Below are 23247 nucleotides of genomic sequence, written 5' to 3'. Positions count from 1 at the left end.
ACTTCAGCCGGGGGTGCCATCCCCACGGCCCCCCCCACTTTTACTCTGATAAAATAAAACTGCCTACATTTCTTGAAATGCCCTTTGTGTGGTGCTGTTGTGTATTAATGCACTTTTTTCATAAACTGTGGTTAACATTTTATAGTTGTCAGTATAACCGTTAGTTATGGGACAGTGAAAAAGAAGTATGAACGTAACATTTTCTTAGGGGAATTTTAAAATAAAGAGATGAGACTGAATTTACTCTACCCAGGGTGTCGGCTTCAACAACATTACTGGGGAGTTACTTCCAGACCCTTACAATTCTCTGTGTAAAAAAAGTGCCTCCTATACCCTGTAGTTAATGTATTATGCATTGTTCCTCACTATCTTGTAAAGCACTTCGTGATGGTGGTCCACTATGAAAGGCGCTATATAAAATAAATATTGATTGATTGATTGATATTCATTGAAGACACTGAGAAAGACTTCTAGTCATTATGTTTGTCATTCAATATTCAGTGAAGACACTGAGAAAGACTTCTAGTCAATATGTTTGCCATGAATGAGACACTGATAAAGACTTTGTCATTGTCATTGAATTTATTATCTCTTTTAGGATTTCTAAAATTGTAAGAACAACAAAAACTACTTTTTTTATGAGATGTTTGTTTTATTTTACAGAAAACATCCACTTGACAAGGACATACACACGTTTCAATCCACAGGATTACAAAGCTACACGTTGAAAGCATAAAAGCACAAAGCCAAGACAATACATATTCTGCTCTCTATTGAACAGATGTTGCATTGCATGACTAAACTTAAGATGTAAAACAACTGATACACGAAATGCTGTGCAATATGGAATGCATTTTTTAAAACATCATTCAAATACAACATTTTATACTGAATTTGGACTCTGAAATATCACAACGGATAACTGTTTCAGTAAATTAATTTGTGGTTCCTAATAAAGACTCTGTGATTGACAGAGTGATAAGACCCAATGTACAGCTACAGACAGATGTCTCTTTGTTACACAGACCTGATTAATTTAAGTGATAAAGAGCAGTGGTTTACAAAATATTGATAGAAAGGCTGCTGCTGTTTTATACAGGTTGGATAATATAAAGCCGTGAGCTGATAGAAAGGGTGCTGTTGTTTTAAACAGGTCGGATGGTATAAAGCAGTGAGCTGATAGAAAGAGGGTCCAGTGGTATAAAGCAGTGAGCTGATAGAATGGGTGCTGTTGTTTTATACAGGTCGGATGGTATAAAGCAGTGAGCTGATAGAAAGGGTGCTGTTGTTTTATACAGGTCGGATGGTATAAAGCAGTGAGCTGATAGAAAGGGTGCTGTTGTTTTATACAGGTTGGATAGTATAAAGCAGTGAGCTGATAGAAAGGGTGCTGTTGTTTTATACAGGTTGGATGGTATAAAGCAGTGAGCTGATAGAAAGGCTGCTGTTGTTTTATACAGGTCTGATGGTATAAAGCACTGAGCTGATAGAAAGGGTGCTGTTGTTTTATACAGGTCAGATGGTATAAAGCAGTGAGCTGATAGAATGGGTGCTGTTGTTTTATACAGGTCGGATGGTATAAAGCACTGAGCTGATAGAAAGAGGGTCCAGTGGTATAAAGCAGTGAGCTGATAGAAAGGGTGCTGTTGTTTTAAACAAGTTGAATGGCATACAGCACCTGCAGCTGTATTTCATCTTGAAGCCGAGTTGGAAATCCCCACAATCAATACAATGATTATATATAATGATCTAACATAAAAAGCGTTGTGTTCTTATCACAAGCCTATTTCTACATGACATGATCTATAAAAAAAAAAAAACTACCCGCAGCACTGAAGAGCAGCATCAACTAACAAAACCATAAAATAACTGGAAATAATACAGCCTAGGATTACAAACATACCCATAAGATTACCAACATGCTTTCTTGGTATTCTGTCATGATTTCTTTCTAAATACAATTGGAAATGTTTAATAAACCCTCCTAAAATAACCCTCTCAGAATGTCATTGTTTCCAGTCCACAATGCAGTTTTGTTTTGCATGTTATACTGGCACAGCAGCATAGCTGTAATACAGAGTTACAATAAGACATGAAGTAGCACCTGGTCCAGGAATAGATGATGCTAATCAATAACCCATAGTGACAGTGTAACTCCCACACATCACTGTAGACAAGACCAGTCGTCAGGGCTGTCATTTTACTTGACATGTCACCATATACTGTGCAGGGCCCTGGAGTGGGAATATCATCTTTCTAGTGCTGTGAAAAGCCTCCTTGAACTAAACGTAATTATCGAAATATAATTAGATTCTGTTATGAATTATACAGTGATTGATTATACTGCATTGCTATCGCATAATGCAAACAGAACTACTTTTATCTGTTAAATCATAGTAACATTCCAATTGACAATGAGCTGCAAGGCTTGAGACAGCGTCGATTGGAAACTAGAACAGGCAAGGAACATAATAGCATTGAAAGTAAGAAGCATAATACTGTCTTCTACCAAATTCAATTTCTACTGTTGTAGGAAAAACTGACTGCTTGTTCAAACCTGGTGATGGAATCCCTACATGACAGTTTGTCTCTGTTGTTTTCTCTATTCTAGATCCTCTTATTTACCACACTGCACAAATCGGTTTCTGGGCTCAGGTTTATGTCACTGTTTAGATCATTAGCATTAGGGCTTTGAAGGGGATATTTTAATTTGAAAAATGTCGGGGTGCCACTTATGCATTATTATAAGTCTACTTCAGCTCTCAGGATTGTTACAGTGGAGTTGCAGGTAACTCCAAAGCCCGAATAGAGCGGCTCAGTGAATGTGGCTTGGAATCTGTGCAGGAGGGTCATTGTGTCAGAGACTCCATAAAATGACAGAGTGCCGGCAGGACAGTCCAGATACACTCCTATTCTGGGGGAGCGAGGGGCTGTTATTACAGTTTCCCTGTAATTGTGACAGGCAGAGTAACTGGAAACAGAGCATTGTAAACTCCAGGACTTATCATTGCAGCCAAAGATCCTGGAAACATCATCTCCTTTCCTGCTGATTCCTTTATATGTGACCCCTATATAAGCCCCCTCCCCAATCCACTCAATCTCCCAGTAACAGCGAGTCCCAAACAACCCCTCCTTACAAAGCACTTGGGGCCAGTAGTCAAATCTGTCTGGGTGCTCAAGATATGGTTGGGTCATTGTACTCCCCCATGTCACCTTTCTGTTCCCTTCATGCAGCCACAGCACCCTGTTCACTGTGTTGGGGTCCAATGTGAGCTCACAGGAATCTGAGTGAAGAGAAGAGGACAGTCAGAGGAGAGACTTTTACAAAAGTATCATTAGTCAGAAAATCACCTCTAGATTTGTGCATCACAAAACCAACAAAATAGACTTAAACAAATGCATTTGCCACTTTACTGATGCTATATATAAACTCACAATGAAGTGGTTAGGGCTCTGGACTCTTGACCGGAGGGTCGTGGGTTCAATCCCTGGTAGGGGACACTGCTGCTGTACCCTTGAGCAAGGTACTTTACCTAGATTGCTCCAGTAAAAACCCAACTGTATAAATGGGTAATTGTATGTAAAAATAATGTGATATCTTGTAACAATTGTAAGTCGCCCTGGATAAGGGCGTCTGCTAAGAAATTAATAATAATAATAATAATAATAATAATAATAATAATAATAATAATAATATGATGCAAAGCTAGCGAATCTAGCCAGCTTGATGAGATTCTGGGATCAATAAGCTACTAACAACCAAACAAGCAAGATAGGCTGAATGGCCTCCTCTCGTTTGTAAACTTTCTTATGTTCTTATGTTCTTATGAATGCAACTGATTCATCATGTAAACGTGACTTTTCCTTAAACTAACGCAAGAGCTGCCGTTGTGGAAACTGGGATATGTATTTATCTGTTGAGTTTAATCAGAGATTACACCATGCCCAGGACTACAATCCCATGATTCACTGCACAGATGATGCATTTCTAAGGAAAAAACAAAAATGATTTAGTAGTTATTGATTGATAATCAATAATTCTGCAAACAATGGAAAATGGAGGATTACATTTTTTTGTCTTAGTTTTATTCCTTAATACCTAACAACTTCACATTTCTTAAAGGTAAATACTCTGAAGCTATGAGTATTGGCACGCTATTCTGGTGCACCAACAGTACTGATTGTGAAGATCTATTCCTTGTTTCCACTGCCTGGTACTACAGGCTTTGGCTGCATTCTTCATTTTACTCATTATTATTTATTATTTATTTCTTAGCAGACACCCTTATCCAGGGTGACTTACAATTGTTACAAGATATCACATTATTTTTGCATACAATTACATTATTTTTCACATGTTATTTTTACATACAATTACCCATTTATACAGTTGGGTTTTCACTGGAGCAATCTAGGTAAAGGACCTTGCTCAAGGGTACAGCAGCAGTGTCCCCCACCTGGGATTGAACCCACGACCCTCTGGTCAAGAGTCCAGAGCTCTAACTACTACTCCAGACTGCTGCCCTAATTGAATATTATCCTGGACTTGGAAGTAGAGAGTGACATGAAGACGGAACTCCTGCAGGACCCACGGGATTCCTGCGGTACGGGAAAAAATTATGTTAAATGTTGCGGGATGGAATGGTACAGGAGTGAAGCTCACTGGAATGGGCGGGAAAATGAAGCTCTCAGGACGGGCAAGAATGGGATTTAAGCTTCCGGGAATGGGAAGGAATGGGACTACTCTGCCACCAGCAGAAAGGAAGGTTGTTTTTGGTCTTTAAAGTCATTAAAGAACCTATGACATGGAATTTGACTTCGACCAAAAACATAAAAAATTATATTAACAGGTGTCACTTAAGAACATAAGAACATAAGAAAGTTTAAACGAGAGGAGGCCATTCAGCCCATCTTGCTTGTTTGGTTGTTAGTAAGATGGGCTGAATGGCCTCCTCTCGTTTGTAAACTTTCTTATGTTCTTATGTTCTTATGTGACACCTGTTAATATATTTTTTTATGTTTTTGGTCAAAGTCAAATTCCATGTCATAGGTCCTTCATATAATCACATTAATTTTACCAAATTATGTTTAATCACGCTACAATTAATCAAATAATACCCAGAAATACACAGAGGGCGCTCTCCATTTCCTGGTTTGGGGCCAGGAGACTAACGCCACAGAGGGAGATACCCGCATCTGCCAGTATGGCTGACTGTGACATTGAAAGTGAGAGTAGCCTAATTTTATCAATTTCAGACACCTGTTATGGAATGTGAATCATGTAGTGATGGATCTGATGTAGAGAGAGAAAACAGGGATTGTCTCCCATATCAGTTCGAGCCGTATACCTCTGAATCAGAAGGTTCAAACTCGGAGAGAGACTCCATCTTGGCAACATGGAATGGTTAATAAAAACCCTTACGTTTAACACAGGTTGATACTTAAAATATTTCATATTATCCATAATTGTATAGTTATGTCAGTCCTTTAGTTAACAATATTGATACATGAATGATACTAGCAGAATAACTGAACGCTGTGGATTTCTACTGGCATATATTTAACATATCGCTCTCTATATACTTATGTACAGTATATTAAGAATGTTCACATTTTTGTTTTTTATGAATATTACCCCTAATAATGCAGAGATGCCAACGGCTACGATTTGGCCGTAGCAGCTACTAGTTTGGAGGTTCTGCTATGGCGCTATGTTGAAGAGGTATGTACAATACTACGATTTTTAATAAATAAATAAATGATGGATACTCCTTGAACGTTTATGAAATATTATTTTCAATACAATTATTTTTTTAAATGGTTCTTAATACTGTATTTCACTGACAGTTTATTGTGGCATTGACATACTAAAATCTCTGAGCTGAGCTGAGAAACTGAAACTGCCGCACAAAACTCTAAACAGTTGTTTTTATATTACCAGATTTATATATTACATCATTATATTGCACATTGTGCTTATAAAGACCCCGTGCTTGACTGTATTTTTTTCTGAAAAAGCAAAAAACTAAAAACAAATTACTAGTAGTATACCGGTAGTGTTTAATGCAAAACCCTATAAACCCTAATTTTATACATGAATACAAAAATATCTGTACCTCCAAATAATAGTTGATCTCTGTTATCACGGGATGGGATGGGTCAGGATTTTTCTTTACAGGACAGGATGGGACAGGAATTTAAAAAAAAAGTTACTGGACTGGACGGGACAGGAAAAATTTGGACAGGACAAGATGGTACAGGATTGGAAATTATGACTCTTTTATGGGATGGGATGGGACAGGAGCATTTTTGACAGGACAGGATGGGACAGGACTGAAGTTTCATTCTCGTGTCACTCTACTTGGAAGTTACCATTGCAGTCGACATTCAAAAAGACTTACAGTTCAATAACTCCGCTCGGTCCATTGGCTCTGGAGGCAGTAGACTCTGCTGAACTGCTACTTCATTCACTGGATAGAAAAAAGAGAAATAGAATTGAAGCAGACAAATTATTATAGAGCTACATGTTTCCCTAACACATCACCAATAAAGCTTTAATAGAATGCACATCTCCACTGATAGAATGTATTTCACACCAACCTGCTTTTGTTATCATGGCTAGCTCCCCCTTGCACATGTCCTGAATGCGACCCTTCAGTTCAGCTGCTGCTTTCCTCACAGTCCCGAAAGAGATATCCTTATCGACAGTGAAGCCGGGTATATCTTCAGCTTCAGGAAGGGCAATAACTGAGTGAATATGCTGCAACAGCAAGTGGAGAAAAGGAGTTTCAGTGAACAAATATATAAGTTTAACGGCAGATTCCTAGGATAAAGTGAGTCTCAGGTGTACCTGTAGAAAATGGATGTGATCCTCTGTCTCTGAAAGCTGTTTCAGATCAGTGTTTCTCCTCTTCAGCTCAGCAATCTCCTGCTCCAGTTTCTTGGTGGGTTCTTCACTCTTTGTTAGTTCCTTTTTCTCAATGTCTCGAATCATCCCAATAACCTCGTGCCGGATCTTCACAATGGGTTGAATCAGTTCATCAAAGATCTTTTCACTTTCCACTACCTCTCTGTTCACATCGAGCTGATTGAAGGAACACATTAGATTAGACATGCAGTCTGGGGAACCTAAAAACATATTTATCATAAAAGAATATTTTAGGTAGTGTTCTTTCACAAACATTAAACATTTAAAATGTTGTGGAAACGTTTAAACGCTGTTAGAATATTATCCTGGACTTGGAAAAGCCCAGCGAAGTGTAATAAAGCATGTTGGCTGTAGTAACGATTCGGTGCAAGGTTATCTATTTAATATTCTATTGCATTTACACAGTCCAGTGTGTTAAAGTATTTCACATTTTAGTTTGAGTAATTGCAATAGGAAATGGTCAGAGTGAGTTTAAAATCCCTGCCCACATGGGAGCAGGTGGTACAATGCTAGAGGTGAGCTGACAGGAGAGAATGAACACAAACACACTGATGGCAGCACACAAGTGAATTAATGCCTTGCACCATTACCAGTCTCTTTACAAACATTCCAGGATACTCCAAATTAAATGATTACCTCTGAACTCTTTTGGCACTCCAGTGTCATGTGGTTACCATTGTACAAGCTTCCCATAGTAAAAGCACAGCAAAGTGTAATAAAGCACAGTGAAAGCATGATCAAGCATAGGTAAGCAATGTAAAGCACAGAGAGGTATGGTAAAGCATAGGGAAGCATTGTAAAGCACAGAAAGGTCTGGTAAAGCATAGGGAAGCACTGTAAAGCACAGAGAGATATGGTAAAGCATAGGGAAGCATTGTAAAGCATAGGTAAGCATTGTAAAGCACAGAAAGGTCTGGTAAAGCATAGGGAAGCATTGTAAAGCACAGAGAGGTATGGTAAAGCATAGGGAAGCATTGTAAAGCACAGAGAGGTATGGTAAAGCATATTAAAAAACAGGCTAAACTAACCCTTAAGTTTACCATAGTAAAAACATAGCAAGTGTAATAATGCTTAGAAAGGTATGGTAAAGGATATTAATAAATGGGGCAAAGCTGGGTAAACTATGGTAAATACATAGTATAACCATGGGCAAAGCATGGAAAAACTACAAAAATACCATGGTAAACTTTTATAAGGGTAAAGTCCATAACACCTACAAAATAATATACAGTACACATACAGTATTACAGTTGAGTTGAATTACATTTTTAATTATATTATTTTCAAAGCTAGAAATATATATTTGTATGATATTTTAAATCATGCTAAATGGTTCTGAGTTCTGTTCTCTAATATTGAGAATTGAATGTATTGTATTTTCTTCTCTAAAAAAAACATTACAGATGTGTAAAAACCCATTTTAGATGTTGTAAAAACCCATTACAGATGTAGTAAAAACCGATTACAGATGTTGTAAAATACCCACTTTGTACAATTCCACATTCTTCTTCAGCTCCAGCTGTTCCCCCAGTCTCTTCTGGATTCTCTGCTGTATTTCTGTCTGTGTCTCCCCCAGCTGCTCCTGTGAAGAAACACAGGCGATATATCTGGGCCTTGAGCAGTATCCTGTCACACCCAGCACAGGAGTTTCAGAACAGGTTGTGCTATAAACTCCCTATTTAAAGCCGAATACATTTTAAACAGGTTCTTAATCTCGCAATCATGTTTAATACAGCTACAAAGAAATGGTTCGAACCCTTACCTGTATCTCTATCCTTTCTGTCTCAGCGGAGACTGTATCATGGCTCTTGTGTTCCTTGTCAGTACAAAACCAGCAAATGCATGTCTTATCATTTCTACAGAACCCGTCCAAAACTCTGTGATGTTCAGCACAAAGCTTCTGCTCCAGATTTGCAATTGCATTGACCAGTTTGTGCCTCTTGAAAGCAGCAACTTCACTGTGAGACTTGATGTGCTTTTTACAGTAAGAGGCCAGGCACGTCAAACAGGATTTCACAGCTTTTATCTTTCTTCCAGTACAGAAATCACACGGCACATCTCCAGGACCAGCGTAACTGCGAGGATTGAGCTTTGCCTTCTTGAAATTCTCCACAAACTCAACCAGAATGATGTTTTTCCCAAGAACAGGCTTTTGGTTAAAAAGTTGTCTGCAGTGGGGGCACCTGTACTGATCGCAAATATGCCAGTAGTTCTTAATACACTTCATACAGAAACTGTGTCCACATGGAATAGTGACAGGGTGCTCGAATATATCCAGACACACTGAACACTTAAACTGCTCCTCTGCTACCTGAATATTAGCTTCTGCCATTTCTGCTGCAGTGAGACAGAGAGCCTGACGATTTCACTGCAAACGAAACTTCACTGTGCTGATTTCCTGGAATTGAGTATAGCTCTAAGAGGCGGGGTTTTGGACTGAGGTCAGGTTTAGACAAGCAGACTGAGCACAAACTGCTGAATCAATGTGAGAGGGGCGGAGAGGTAAGAGTTGGGAATGGCAGTCTGTATACGACACTATCACAGTAACCATTCCACATGTCAACAGTTGAAGTTTCCCATAGTAAAAGCATAGTATTGTGTAATAAAGCATAGGTGAGCATAGTAAAGCCTAGAGAGGTATAGTGAAGGTTCTAAAAAAACATGGTAAACCATGGCAAACTATGGTGAATGCACAGCATAACCATGGGAAAACTGCAAAAATACCATATATGTTTACAGTAGGAAACTTTTTAAAGGAACAAAATAAATGAAATAAATACGACAAACGGCAGTTGTAATTATTATTGCATTGAACTGTTGTGTTCTATTTGTGCTATTTACTTGATAAATGATTAAATGGCCATTAAATAACACCAGCATACATTTTCATTTTAATTTATTTGGACATGTGACATTAGCCATTCACAAAAAGTGAATCTCAATTTCAAAATATACTTTTCAGCTGTTCACTTAGTCAAAAGGGTATGATAATTAACACTGGCTTTAGGGCCTGACATGCACTGACATAAAGCACAAATCATGGGTAAGAAGGTGGCGCTCAGCTCTGGCCTTGGAAGCAGTCATTTATTTTCTATCTCTTCTCCCCTTATCTAATCAAATCTCAGCATCAGTGTAAAAGTCTTCCTTGGATACAGCTGTGTGCTGTGGCATGCCTTAGCTTTTTTGGTCTAACACACAACATGCATTGAACTGCCCAAACTGTTCTAGTGTACATGGAGTCATATGGTAACCATATATGTATATGTGTGTATATATATATATATATAAATAATGAACACAAAAAAATAAGAAAGTTTACAAACGAGAGGAGGCCCCATTCAGCCCATCTTGCTCGTTTGGTTGTTAGTAGCTTATTGATCCCAGAATCTCATCAAGCAGCTTCTTGAAGGATCCCAGGGTGTCAGCTTCAACAACATTACTGGGGAGTTGGTTCCAGACCCTCACAATTCTCTGTGTAAAAAAGTGTCTCCTATTTTCTGTTCTGAATGCTCCTTTATCTAATCTCCTTTTGTGACCCCTGGTCCTTGTTTCTGTTTTCAGGTCAAAAAAGTCCCCTGGGTCGACATTGTCTATACCTTTTAGGATTTTGAATGCTTGAATCAGATCACTGCGTAGTCTTCTGAATAGATTCAATTATTTTATCCTGTCTGCATATGATATGCCTTTTAAACCCAGAATAATTCTGGTCGCTTTCTTTCTAGAGCAGCAATATCCTTTTTGTAGCGAGGTGACCAGAACTGAACACAATATTCTAGATGAGGTCTTCCTAATGCATTTTAAAGTTTTAACATTACTTCCCTTGATTTAAATTCAACTATATATCCAAGCATTTTGTTGGCCTTTTTTATAGCTTCCCTACATTGTCTGGATGAAGACATTTCTGTACTGTATTGTGCTTGTCCATGCTGTACTATTACTGTATGTGGGAAATGTGTTTTCCATTTTACCCCACTCAAACCTTTTACTCACAACATTTCTTGGTATCCCTGAATAGATAATCAATTCAAATGTTACCCATTTACTACCCATATGTAGTTGTTGTAGCACAGACTATTTTTGGATGTTACACAGGTGAGGTCTGTGTCCTAGGAAGCAATCTTGATAAGGTCCTAGCAGGGTTAGTCTAGGGCAGTGGTTCTCAATCTGTTGTCTGCCAGTGCCCTTCTGGTGGTTTGTGGAAAGGTTACATAATTACAGAAAGGAAGTGGCAGCATAGTTCATAGATCCCATTGCAAACCCAAAATTTCAGACTTTAAAAAAAACTCAGCTCCAGAAGCATGAAGAAAATGTATACATGGAGAATATCTCCACGTTAAAAAAAGGTTTAAACTCTGACATATACACTGTGATAGAGTGACCGAAGGCCAAGGCAAACTACAGTAAGAAATATGCAAAACACAGGAGTCGCAGTGAAATGCCACAGCATACGTTTATTATATACAGTCGTTAGTTGGCAAAACAAAAATAAACAAAAACCTACTACAACAAGGAGTGCTAAGTAAACACAAGTCCCTATGTAGGATAGGGCAGCAGTGTGGAGTAGTGGTTAGGGCTCTGGACTCTTGACCGGAGGGTTGTGGGTTCAATCCCCAGTGGGGGACACTGCTGTTGTACCCTTGAGCAAGGTACTTTACCTAGATTGCTCCAGTAAAAACCCAACTGTATAAATGGGTAATTGTATGTAAAAATAATGTGATATCTGTATAATGTGAAATAATGTATAATGCGATATCTTGTAACAATTGTAAGTCGCCCTGGATAAGGGCGTCTGCTAAGAAATAAATAATAATAATAATAATAGGACAGGACAGCTAAGCTGTTTCCTTGTACAGAAAAAGGTTGGTCATTTTACAAACAGCACCACTATCCCACACAGTAACAGTTCTTGAATACTCACAGTGATCTTTCCTAAACAATGTATGTCTCACTCCACAACCAGCTCCCTGGTAATCGCTCTCTGAACTGGATTCGAGGCTGGCTTTATACAGCCAGGACCCCTCCCTAACAAGACTCACCTGTGTCCTGGTACACAATTAACTTTGGCCATTTTGACTATGGCCTTCTGGGAAATGTAGTCTTTTAGTCGGCAGCCATTTTACACCACTACAGACAGTTACTCATTGTGGAAACAGGATTGTTTTCATTGTGTTACTTACGTATGCATTGTTACACACTTTACCATACGTCCCATGAACCACTCTGTCACAATAGTTTTGGTGTCTAAAATGTATTCTTTACTAGGGAGTTTTGGTGTATTGCGCTCACGTGCACTCAGCGCAGCTGCTTGTAAAGTAAGGGATAACAGTAACACACGACAGGGCATGCATTGTGTTGCATTAACATAGAGCTGTAGTTGGGTTGGTGGCACAGAGGCTAACACTTTTGTCATCATTTAAAAATGCCAAGATACAGAAAAGGAGGGAAAGAAAAAGTCCACTATCCACACATTACTACCACTGACCTGGAGAAGCCAACAATACAAAAATACATGATTGGCATTTTTAAATGCTTGGTCACTAACAGGCTATCATTGCGGTATATGTCAGCACTGTTTATGGAGCGATTGAGACCAACACGGAGGCTAACAACACAATTGAATGCTATTGACCAGCCGAATAGCACACCTGCAGCATAGAATTATCGTGACAGACCGTTGACATTTTCAAGACAAACTGTTTTTAAGTCAGTTACCATTTCTTTATATTTCATCAAATCAATAAAAACACAAGCTGCCCAAGAATTTTAGTTTTCTTTGATTTCATGAAGTTGTTGACTTGTTACATCTTTGTGTCTTGCTTTTTTTATTTTTTATTTCTGGCCATTCTACCATCATGCCTCCGAAAAGATCAAATGTGATGAAAGGAATGTCACTCATTTTTAAAAACTTCAAAAGACCTCTCACAACAATGTGTATATTTATTGCGAGTTTGATATGTTATGTATTGATCATTTATTAATTGAACTGTGCTTCGGCAAAAATAAGTTTTGTTGTGCATTTTGTTGTGCAGGGTTAAAAATCCTTAACAGCCAATCAGCGTGCAGCATCCAAACATTCCGTTTTATAAATAAAGATTATAGCTGGAGATTCATAACTCTGACTCTGCTGGCACCTCATGGATGTATTGTAACTAATTCACATAAATACATTTATGCTGTAATTATCAATTTAAAAATAAAACCACTTTGTTTTCTTTTGTTTTCTTTATTAAATCTGAACCTAGGGCTGTCATTGCTGGTACCCTAGTGGCAGCACCTGTGTTCATTAAATCTGCATGCCTGTGCGGCTTGTCAATGAACACAGGTGGTCTGTGTCTGACTTATTATTATTCAGTGATGACCCATGCATGTAACACTTCCCCTGTTACACTGTGCTTCATTGAATTGTTAACTTTGTTTAATAAACAAAGCAACATTCTTTTCAACAACGTGTGACTCACACCATGTCTCTCTTTCACACACGTAGTAGCAAGACTGGTATTTCTGCTGTGCTGTGAGGCATCTCCTTTTCATAGAGCATGTTTCTTAAAACAGATAGTTGTAATCATTGTTCATGATTCCGTGAGCACATGTTGAAAATTTAAGCTTTAGGGGGCTTTCCAGGAGCTCCAGAGCGGATGTTGTGAGCTACCGGTTTTGGAGGACAAGGACAGCCCTGGAGGTGTGGTGGCTTTACCAGGCCACACCCACATGGGCACTGTAACATTCCCCTCACCCAAAGAATGTAAAGGAAAGACAGAGGGTTCAATACAAAAGAAAATATCTATTTAAGCTGGCGGATTGTTACTGTGGAATTATCATCTACCCAAACCCCAGGGTAGAGCGGCTCAGTGAATGTGGTTTGGAATCTGTGCAGGAGGGTCATTGTGTCAGAGACTCCATAAAATGATAGAGTGCCGGCAGGACAGTCCAGATACACTCCTATTGTAGGTGAGTAGGGGGCAGTTATTGCAGTTTTCTTGTAATTGTGTCGGGCAGAGTAACTGGAGCCAGAGCACCGCAAACTCCATGTCTTGTCACTGTAGCCAAGGATGCAGGAAACATCTTTACCTTTCCTGTTGATTCCTTTATATGTGACTCCTATAATAGTCCCGTTTCCACACCACTCAATCTCCCAGTAACAGCGAGTCCCAGACAAACCCTCTCTGCAAAGCACTTGCCAGTAACTGTCAAATCTCTCTGGGTGATCAGGATAGGGCTGGATTTCTGTCCTCAGTGTCACCTCTCTATTCCCTTTAGAAAGCCAGAGCTTGCTATGCACCGTGTTGGGGTCCAGTGTGAGCCGACAGGAATCTGATTGAAGAAAAGAAAAGATTTAAAGTATTTTAAAATTCAGATTCAAAGTATTACAGGAGAGTACATTTCATTTCACAGCCTCCTGAGTGAACAGACCATCCTGCTTATTTTCAGGGACACCACAACACTAAATTATATATCACACCGTGGGTGGGTAGTAAGTGTTATTTCCTAATTGCTTATGCCTCAAAAGTATAGAAAATGGCTATTATTCCCCACAAACTTTGCTTTTGTGACCAGGACAGTGATATTTTGAAATTTACCTATTTTCCAGAACATTCCAGATAGATTCAGTGCTGAGTAAACTTGGAGTAACTTCTAGAACTTTCTAGAACTTTCCAGTAATATAAATAGTAGTATAAATACAGGGGCCTTAAGCCCACCAGTTCAGTTCAGTTCCAGCTGCCTAAGTGGATACATATCTGCATTTTTCTGAGATGGCATCAAGAGGCTGCAAGCATCCGGCAGACGCATTTTGCTATGTCTGCGGCCAATTTATCAAGACAAGAGCGAAAAAGTACTCCGTGGAAGCATCTGCTAAGATGTGTGAGGCCTACAAGGCATATTTCGGCATGCCTGTCGGGGATCAAGACAAACCCTGGGCACCTCATTTCACCTGCGAGCACTGCAAAAAAACTCTGGAAGGTAAGATGGACAATTGTTGCTCGGAATTTTATGTTAAAAATTTGTTAAAATTTTTAAAATTGTAAAAGTTTTTAAAATGTTTTACAATTTTCAATGTTATTGAAAAAATATATCATATATGAAAAATGTTGCGAGAATCTCTTACACATTAGTCATGGGTGAAATAAATGTATTTTTGTAAGATGGTACAGAGGGGAAAAGAGAGCCATGAAGTTCGCTATCCCAAGAATTTGGCTGGAACCCACTGACCAACTGCTACTTCTGCATGGTGGACCCTTCCAAACATCGGACTGGCAAGAATGCACCTTCTATCACGTATCGGACCTTCCTTCATCCATCGCCCCGGTGCCACACTGCCATGAGCTCCCCGTACCCATTCCTCCGGAGAGAGAGCAGCCGTCTTTAGAAGAGAGCAGCAAGTCAGAGAGCGAGGAATACGTCGTAGATCCAGATGACAATTTCAGAGGTGGAGCTGAGGAGAGAAACCCATACTGCCCCAACCAAAAAGACCTCAACGACTTGATTAGAGATCTTGGTCTCACCAAGTCCAATGCCGAGCTTTTGACGTCTAGGCTCAAGCAGTGGAACTTGTTGGATGAAAGTGTGCAAGTCGCAGATCAAAGGAAGCGTCACCAACCTTTTTCCAGCTTCTTCACCCGTCAAGATGGGCTCTGCTTTTGCCACAATGTGACCAGTCTGTTCGAGGCAATCGGAATCGCCTGTAAACAGAATGAGTGGCGCCTCTTCATTGACAGCTCATCCAGGAGCCTCAAAGCCGTGCTGCTCCATAATGGTAACAAGTACCCGTCTCTTCCCCTGGCTCACTCGGTGCACCTCAAAGAGGATTACAACAGCATCAAGACCTTGCTGGACTCCTTGAAGTATGATGAGTACGGCTGGGAAGTCATAGGAGACTTCAAAATGGTGGCATTCCTGATGGGTCTCCAAGGCGGTTTTACCAAGTTTCCCTGCTATCTTTGCCTTTGGGACAGCAGGGACACCAAGGCACACTACCACAGGCGGGACTGGCCACAGCGGACCGAGTTCTCTGTGGGGAGGAACAACGTCAAGTGGGAGCCACTGGTGGACCACCGGAAGGTGCTGATGCCACCACTGCACATCAAATTGGGCCTTATGAAACAATTTGTCAGAGCTCTAGATAAGGAGTCGGCAGCCTTCAAGTACCTTCAAGACTTCTTCCATAAGCTGTCTGAGGCAAAGGTCAAAGCCGGTGTCTTTGTTGGACCACAGATAAAGAAGATCCTGGAGTGCAATGAATTCCCCAAGAAGCTCACTAGTAAGGAGAAAGCGGCTTGGAACAGCTTTGTCGCAGTGGTTCGGGGCTTCCTGGGCAATCACAAGGCCGAAAACTATGTGGAGCTGGTTGAGACTCTGGTGAAGAACTGCGGCACAATGGGCTGTAGAATGTCCCTCAAAGTCCATATCCTTGATGCTCATCTTGATAAATTCAAGGAGAACATGGGAGCGTACTCGGAGGAGCAAGGCAAGCGCTTCCACCAGGATATACTGGACTTTGAACGCCGCTACCAAGGACAGTATAACGAGAACATGATGGGAGACTACATTTGGGGGCTGATTCGTGAAAGTGATTTACAGTATAATCGTAAATCTTGAAAAACTACTCACTTCTAAATCTTTTGTAGTCATTTTTGTATTACTTTAGTATAAATACATGTTAATTTGGATTCATATGTTGTTTTTTTCTGACTTTATGTGAACGAAAAGACACAAATTCGCCCGTTTTCTCATTGGAAATAGGTAAATTTCAAAATATCACTGTCCTGGTCACAAAAGCAAAGTTTGTGGGGAATAATAGCCATTTTCTATACTTTTGAGGCATAAGCAATTAGGAAATAACACTTACTACCCAGGAACAAAAACTGTGTTACATAGTGTTATTATTATCTACGTATCAGAACATATTAGCTGGACAAGTAAAAAAAAAACTTACATTTTAAAAAGTCAGCTCTGTTCCTTGGTTCTGGAGCCTGCAGACTGTAAACTGGAACTGCATTCACTGGGTAGAAAAAAAGAGAGAAAACTAGAATTAATACATAACAAATGACTAGAATTAATACATAACAAATGACTACAACAGCAATCTGTCATGTTATTAATACAAATGAAAATAAATCTAACAGAATATATTTATGTATGTACTAAATATAACCCTGTCAAACCCCAGCTAAAGACGTATCTGTGGCTTCTATAGTAGAATATAGGTTTCATATACAGCATTCTGTATTGGTTTATCCCTCCTTAAATCTGAGAAATCTCTGCCAAAGGAATCTATTTCACACCAACCTGTTGTGGTTATTTTGACTAATTCCCCCTTGCAGAAGTCCTCAATATGATCTTTAAGTTCAGATACAGCTTTCCTCACAGCCCCAAAAGAGTAATCTGTATTGACAGTAACGCTGGGTAAGTCTCCAGCTTCAGGAGGGGCACAGAGAGACTGGAAATTCTACAACAGGAAAGTGGAGAAAAGGAGTTTTCAGTGAAACAGAATGGGGTCCAAAACATTCCTGGGGAAAAGCAAGGATTCATTCAATTGGAGAGGGCTGTCTGAAACCGTCCCAGTTATGTACTTGAGATTTTCTAACAAGCAGTGATGTTACCTGTAGAAAATGGATGTGATCCTCTGTCTCTGAAAGCTGTTTCAGCTCAGTGTTTCTCCTCCTTAGCTCAGCAATCTCCTGCTCCAGTTTCTTCATGAGTCCTTCAGCCTGATTCACTGCAGCCTTCTCGTTAGCTCCAATCAGCTCAATAACCTCAGTGTGGATCTTCTCAATGGATCGGATCAGCTCAGTAAAGATCTTGTCACTGGCCTGCATTTCTCTCCATGCAGATCTCTTAGTGAAAGAAAACACATTAAAAATGTATATCAGAATACAGGATAATCTGAATTGTACACATACCTGAGATATAAAATGCCTCTGAATACGGCTCTACATATTGTATGGCTGAACTTTTTATTATAACTTGATTATTTCTAATTTCCACAGCTAAAATGTATGAGCACATATTATATACAAACAAAGTTCCTTAGAAATAGTGTAAGAATGAAGCCCTAAGTTTTTAATTAAGCTGCAAATTCTGTTGGACATATATTGCAACAATAGCTACTTTTAAGTTGATCTGAATGTTTTTGCTGTGGAAAATGCTGCCCACAGCCATGTATTGCAGGTATGGTCAAACCTCGTCCTTCCACTCCTGGTCTTTGTTCCAACCCTGTTCTAATTTAACCAAATAAATCTCCATCCAGACCCTGAAGTAGGTAATTATATAATTTTACCTGTTAAACCTGGAGTGGACCCCTGCTGTATTGCATACTAAAGCAGGAGTGTTAAACTCCAGCTCTTGAGGGCCCCACGCAGGGTCTTCTAGTTTTCATTCCAACTTAAGCTCTCAATTAACATCACTGATCTATTAGGTACACTACCTATGAAACATGTTGAGGCCTGAAGAAAAGTGTTAAATGCGTCCAGTTAATGAATAATTAGACCAATTAAGTAATAGAGAGCTCAGGTGGAACGAAAGCCAGAAGACACTGCGGCCCTCCAGAACTAAGTTTGACACCCCTGTACTAAACATGGATTAGCTTTAGCATTTGGCCTATAGCGGGGCTTCCCAACCCTGGTCCTGGGGACCTCCTGTGTCTTCTGGTTTTTATTCCAACTGAACTCTCAATTACTTAACTAAACCTTCAATCTAACTCATAATTTGCTTAATTAGACCTTCTTACTTGTTTTCAGCTCTTAAACAGTTGCAGATTTCAAGTTAGCTATTACATTTTATAAGTAACTTGAACTCTGCAACTTTTTAGGTGCTGAGAACAATTAAAAAGGTCTAATTAAGCAAATGAATAGTTCAATTAAGGATCTAGTTAAGTAATTGAGAGCTCAGGTGGAATGAAGACCAGAAGACACATCGGGTCCCCAGGACCAGGGTTGGGAAGCCTTGGCCTATAGGTTAAGGTTGAGTGTGGCAAAGTGGTGAATGAATACAGGTGAGTGCAGTGCAGAGTGAATATAAAGGTGCAAGGGTGTTTATTGATTTAATTAACAATGTCCAGAGCCTTATGGCAAACAATAATGTTGGAGTGATACAGCGGCGTGTATCACTCAGTATTTGTAATTCCCCGGGATTCACCCGTAACCAAAAAGTCCAGTTTTACACACCAACACTAAACACAAAACACAAAACACAAACACAGTTCTTAGTGATAGAGAATACGTGCAAGTGGTGTATTACAGTTCTCCGTGAAATGCAGGGGTGAAAGTGATGTCCGGGTTTATGATGGCTTTCGCTACAGCTCCGGATCGAGCAACTGGTAGTCTATTAAAAACAGAGTTTGGATACCGTAGCTGCGCCCCTTTCCTAAATGACCAACTTCCACCTACCTTACGGAATAAATTGTTGTGCCATTTACTTAAGGGCACTCTGTTCCTGTTACACAGTGCCCTCACAGGTCGAGAGGGAGATCTAACACCAACCACCATTCGATCTCTGTCACATTGAGCCATGGCCTTAACTAAGTAAACATGGTTTTGTTATGAACTTATATTGAATGAACCCTCTTTATATACCCACTTTCAGTGACTCCACAGCCTGTTTCAGCTCCTTCACTTTTTTCAGTCTCTCCTGGATTCTCTGTTGTATTTCTGTCTGTGTATCTCCCAGCTGCTTCTGTGTAGAAACACAGTGACACAGTAACATTTCTGATGGGGCATTGAGTGATAAACTGTCACACCCAACACAGGCTGTTTCAGAGCAGGTTAAATGAAGGTCTTAGTTTCCATGCCTTACTCTAGTATGTTACTGACTGAAAGCAGTCAATAGGGGAAGCAGGTGGTTTGAGTTTCAAGTTTTCTTGTACTTAATAAAGTGAATATTCTGTTGAAATAAAATGCAGTTTTGTAAAAACACTGCCATATCTTGCCTGTATTAATGAACATTTAAGAAGTAGTTTAGATGATGGGAGTTTTATCTTTACACTTAATACTGCACATAGGCTGAAAATAAAAATGTAAACAGGGTTTTAGTGGAAGTTTTACAGTATTTGTTTGTCCAATTTAAATAACAAGGTTTCTGTAAAATCAATATTATAATATGAAATAGAGATTCATGGGAAAGCCATGATGAACCAGAACATTCTACTGATTAGCTCACAATATACAACATGAACAGATTCATCATTCATCATACATTCATCAGATACATGTAACCCCTAAATAATATAGTGCCTTTCACAAAATAAAATTTTGCTTTACATGAATAAAAAACAAATGACAAATGAGACACTACGCGGTACCCCGGGGTACCATTGTACCCTGGTCTCTCTCGTTCATATTACGTCATAAGAATATTCCTGGTTCCCACTAAACAAAAATGGCTACGTGTGCAGTGGATACTCGCCGTTAAAATTCTGCAATAACTATTGCATTTAGCACCATCTGCATGTATTTGGAGATTGCTGGTGCCGCAGTCTCTCTGCCAGTTCTGTAACTTCTAAATCCTCGCCTGCTTGCCAAAACCAAAATCAAGTCTGTTGCAAAAATGTTGCCCTGCATCCCAGAACAGTTCCATGATTACACCCAAAAACAGAAGTACTGGGGAAAGTGATGGATGATTTTACCATTGCCAGTCAAGACAACTCAGTGTCTTCTCACAGAAAACAGGGTGTATGGAGACCTGTTGGATGACTTACAGAGCTAGGCAGATCATTCCAGAGTTTTGGGGCCCTATAACTGAATGCTCTACCACCGGGCATTCTGTGATCTGAGTGGGCGTCTAGGAATATATGGTATTAAAAGATCATTAAATATCATGGTGAAAAGCAACACCTTAAATTCCATCCTGAATCAAACCGAAAGCCAGTGCAGAGATGCTAGCACAGGAGTAATGTGATCTTGTCTATTAGTCCTAGTTAAAATTCTAGCTGCAGCATTTTTTATAAGTTGCAGTCGAGATATAACATGGCTATGAATACCAGAGAATAGGGCATTACAATAATCAATTCCAGAAGATACAAAAGCATGCATCAATCTCTCAGTATCTGAGTGGGAAAGAATACTTCTCAATTAGCGATATTTCTTAGATGATATGAAATACATTTTAGTAATATTTCTGTTGTGTCTCAAAAGAAAGATTTGGGTCGAAGATCACACATAAATTTCTGTAAGTTCATAAGGGAAGCCACCAAGGAGACATATTACTTTGTTGCTTCTGAGATCCCAGAATCATCTCTTCTGTTTCATCTGAGTTTAGCATTAAAAAGTTTTCAAGCATCCATTTTTTATGTTAGCAAGACAGGTTCTCAAAATATTTACAGTCAAGGTGTCACCCTGTTTCAGGGATAAATATATTATTATTATTAATTTCTTAGCAGACACCCTTATCCAGGGCAACTTACAATTGTTACAAGATATCACATTATATTTACATACAATTACATTATTTTTTACATACAATTACCCATTTATACAGTTGGGTTTTTACTGGAGCAATCTAGGTAAAGTAACTTGCTCAAGGGTACAGCAGCAGAGTCCCCCACCTGGGATTGAACCCACGACCCTCCTGTCAAGAGTCCAGAGCCCTAACCACTACTCCACACTGCTGCCCTGTGTACCATTACTGTAACAATGAAAATGAACCCTAGCTACAAATAATATTGCCCATAGGCAGCATATACAAAGAAAACAGAGTTGGGCCAAGAACGGAGCCCTGTGGGACCCCGCATGTAACCGTTGACAAAAAAAAGGTCTCCTCTATTTTAGCAAATTGCGACCTGTTTGAGAGATAGGATCGAAACCAAGATAAAATTTTAAATTTTATCTTGAAATTTTAAAATTCCTTATATTGCTATTAATATATATTGAAAGAATCACACCTCTACAACAGCCTGATGTAAAGGGAAAGTGTATAACATTGCAAAACATACAAGGAAATGGTTTAAACCCTTACCTGTTTCCCAGTCCTTTCTGTCTCAGTTGAGACAGTATCATGGCTCCAGTGTTCCTTGTCTGCACACAACAAACAAATACAAGTCTGATCAGTTCTACAAAAGACCTCCAAAACCTTTTGGTGTTCAGCACAAAGCTTCTGCTCCAGATTTCCAATTGCATTGATCAGCTTGTGCCTCTTGAAAGCAGCACCCTCATAGTGTGTCTTGATGTGTGTTTTACAGTAAGAGGCCAGGCACGTCAAACAGGATTTCACAGCTTTGAACTTTGAACTCCCACTGCAGACATCACACGGCACATCTCCAAGTCCAGCATAACTTTGAGCAGGAGGAGGATTGAGTCTTCTCTTCTTGAATTCTCCAACAACTTCAGCCAGCACAGTGTTTTTGCGCAGAACAGGCCTTGGGTTAAAAGTCTCTCTGCACTGGGGGCAGCTGTAGACACTCGTATGATCACTCTGATTCCAGTAGTTATTAATACACTGCATACAGTAACTGTGTCCACATGCAGTGGTGACTGCATCCTTCAGTAAATCCAGACACATTGGACAGATAATCTGGTCCTCTTCTATGTGAGTATTAGCTTCTGCCATTCTTGTTTCACAACAAACAAAGTGCTTCTGATTTCCTGGAGTTATATAAAGCTCTAAGAGGTGGGGTTTGGACTGAGGCCAGGTTTTGAAAAGCAGGCTGAGTAGAAACTGCTGAAACAGTGTGAGAGAAGCAGAGAGGAGAGAGCTGTGAATGGAACTGGAGTTTAACTATGGCACTATCACAATGATCCTTTTCCACTTCTAAGTAGTAAACCGTCTATATTGTATATGACCTCAGACGTAAACCGTCTGAGGTCATATACAATTGTGGTGAACATTCTTGCAGGTTAAACGTGGAAAAATTAAGTATAAGTAGGGCTTGTCTGATTGAACTAAGCAAAAATAGCCCTTCATCAAATCATTCTGCAGTGTTGCATTTAATAGTTACAAATGCTTAGGACCTGTCATATCTGATCCTGTAAGATAGGATGCTCTCTATTAATACAGAGCCTGTCATATCTGATCCTGTAAGATGCGATCCCCTCAATTAATACAGAGCCTGTCATATCTGATCCTGTAAGATACGATCCCCTCTATTAATACAGAGCCTGTCATATCTGATCCTGTAAGATACAATCCCCTCTATTAATACAGAGCCTGTCATATCTGATCCTGTAAGATACTATCCCCTCTATTAATACAAATCCTGTCGTATTTGATCCTGTAAGATAGGATACCAACTGAACGGTACTGATGGAAACTGATCAATGCACATTTTATTATGGGTCTAAAACAGTGTGGGAGGTTGGCTTGTAGAGTGACGTCAGACCAGGAAATGAATG

General features: G+C 39.5%; 1 protein-coding gene across 1 annotated transcript; it reads right to left on the bottom strand.

The window, feature by feature from the left end:
- Window positions 1–648: 648 nt before the first annotated feature.
- Window positions 649–22486, bottom strand: LOC117433181 (E3 ubiquitin/ISG15 ligase TRIM25-like). Its single transcript, XM_059016107.1, has 12 exons — window positions 21875–22486; window positions 19502–19597; window positions 17527–17760; window positions 17213–17372; window positions 16860–16925; window positions 13724–14239; window positions 8691–9292; window positions 8415–8510; window positions 6851–7084; window positions 6601–6760; window positions 6402–6470; window positions 649–3284 (listed from the first exon to the last, which is right to left on the bottom strand). Exons 1-12 carry the CDS (start codon window positions 22463–22465, stop codon window positions 2743–2745), a joined length of 3366 nt encoding a protein of 1121 aa, XP_058872090.1. The 5' UTR covers window positions 22466–22486; the 3' UTR covers window positions 649–2742.
- Between the last annotated feature and the right edge of the window lie 761 nt (window positions 22487–23247).

This window comes from Acipenser ruthenus, chromosome 52, assembly GCF_902713425.1.
Source record: "Acipenser ruthenus chromosome 52, fAciRut3.2 maternal haplotype, whole genome shotgun sequence".
NCBI lineage: Eukaryota > Metazoa > Chordata > Actinopteri > Acipenseriformes > Acipenseridae > Acipenser > Acipenser ruthenus.
This window is presented reverse-complemented; position numbering and strand designations above follow the sequence as displayed.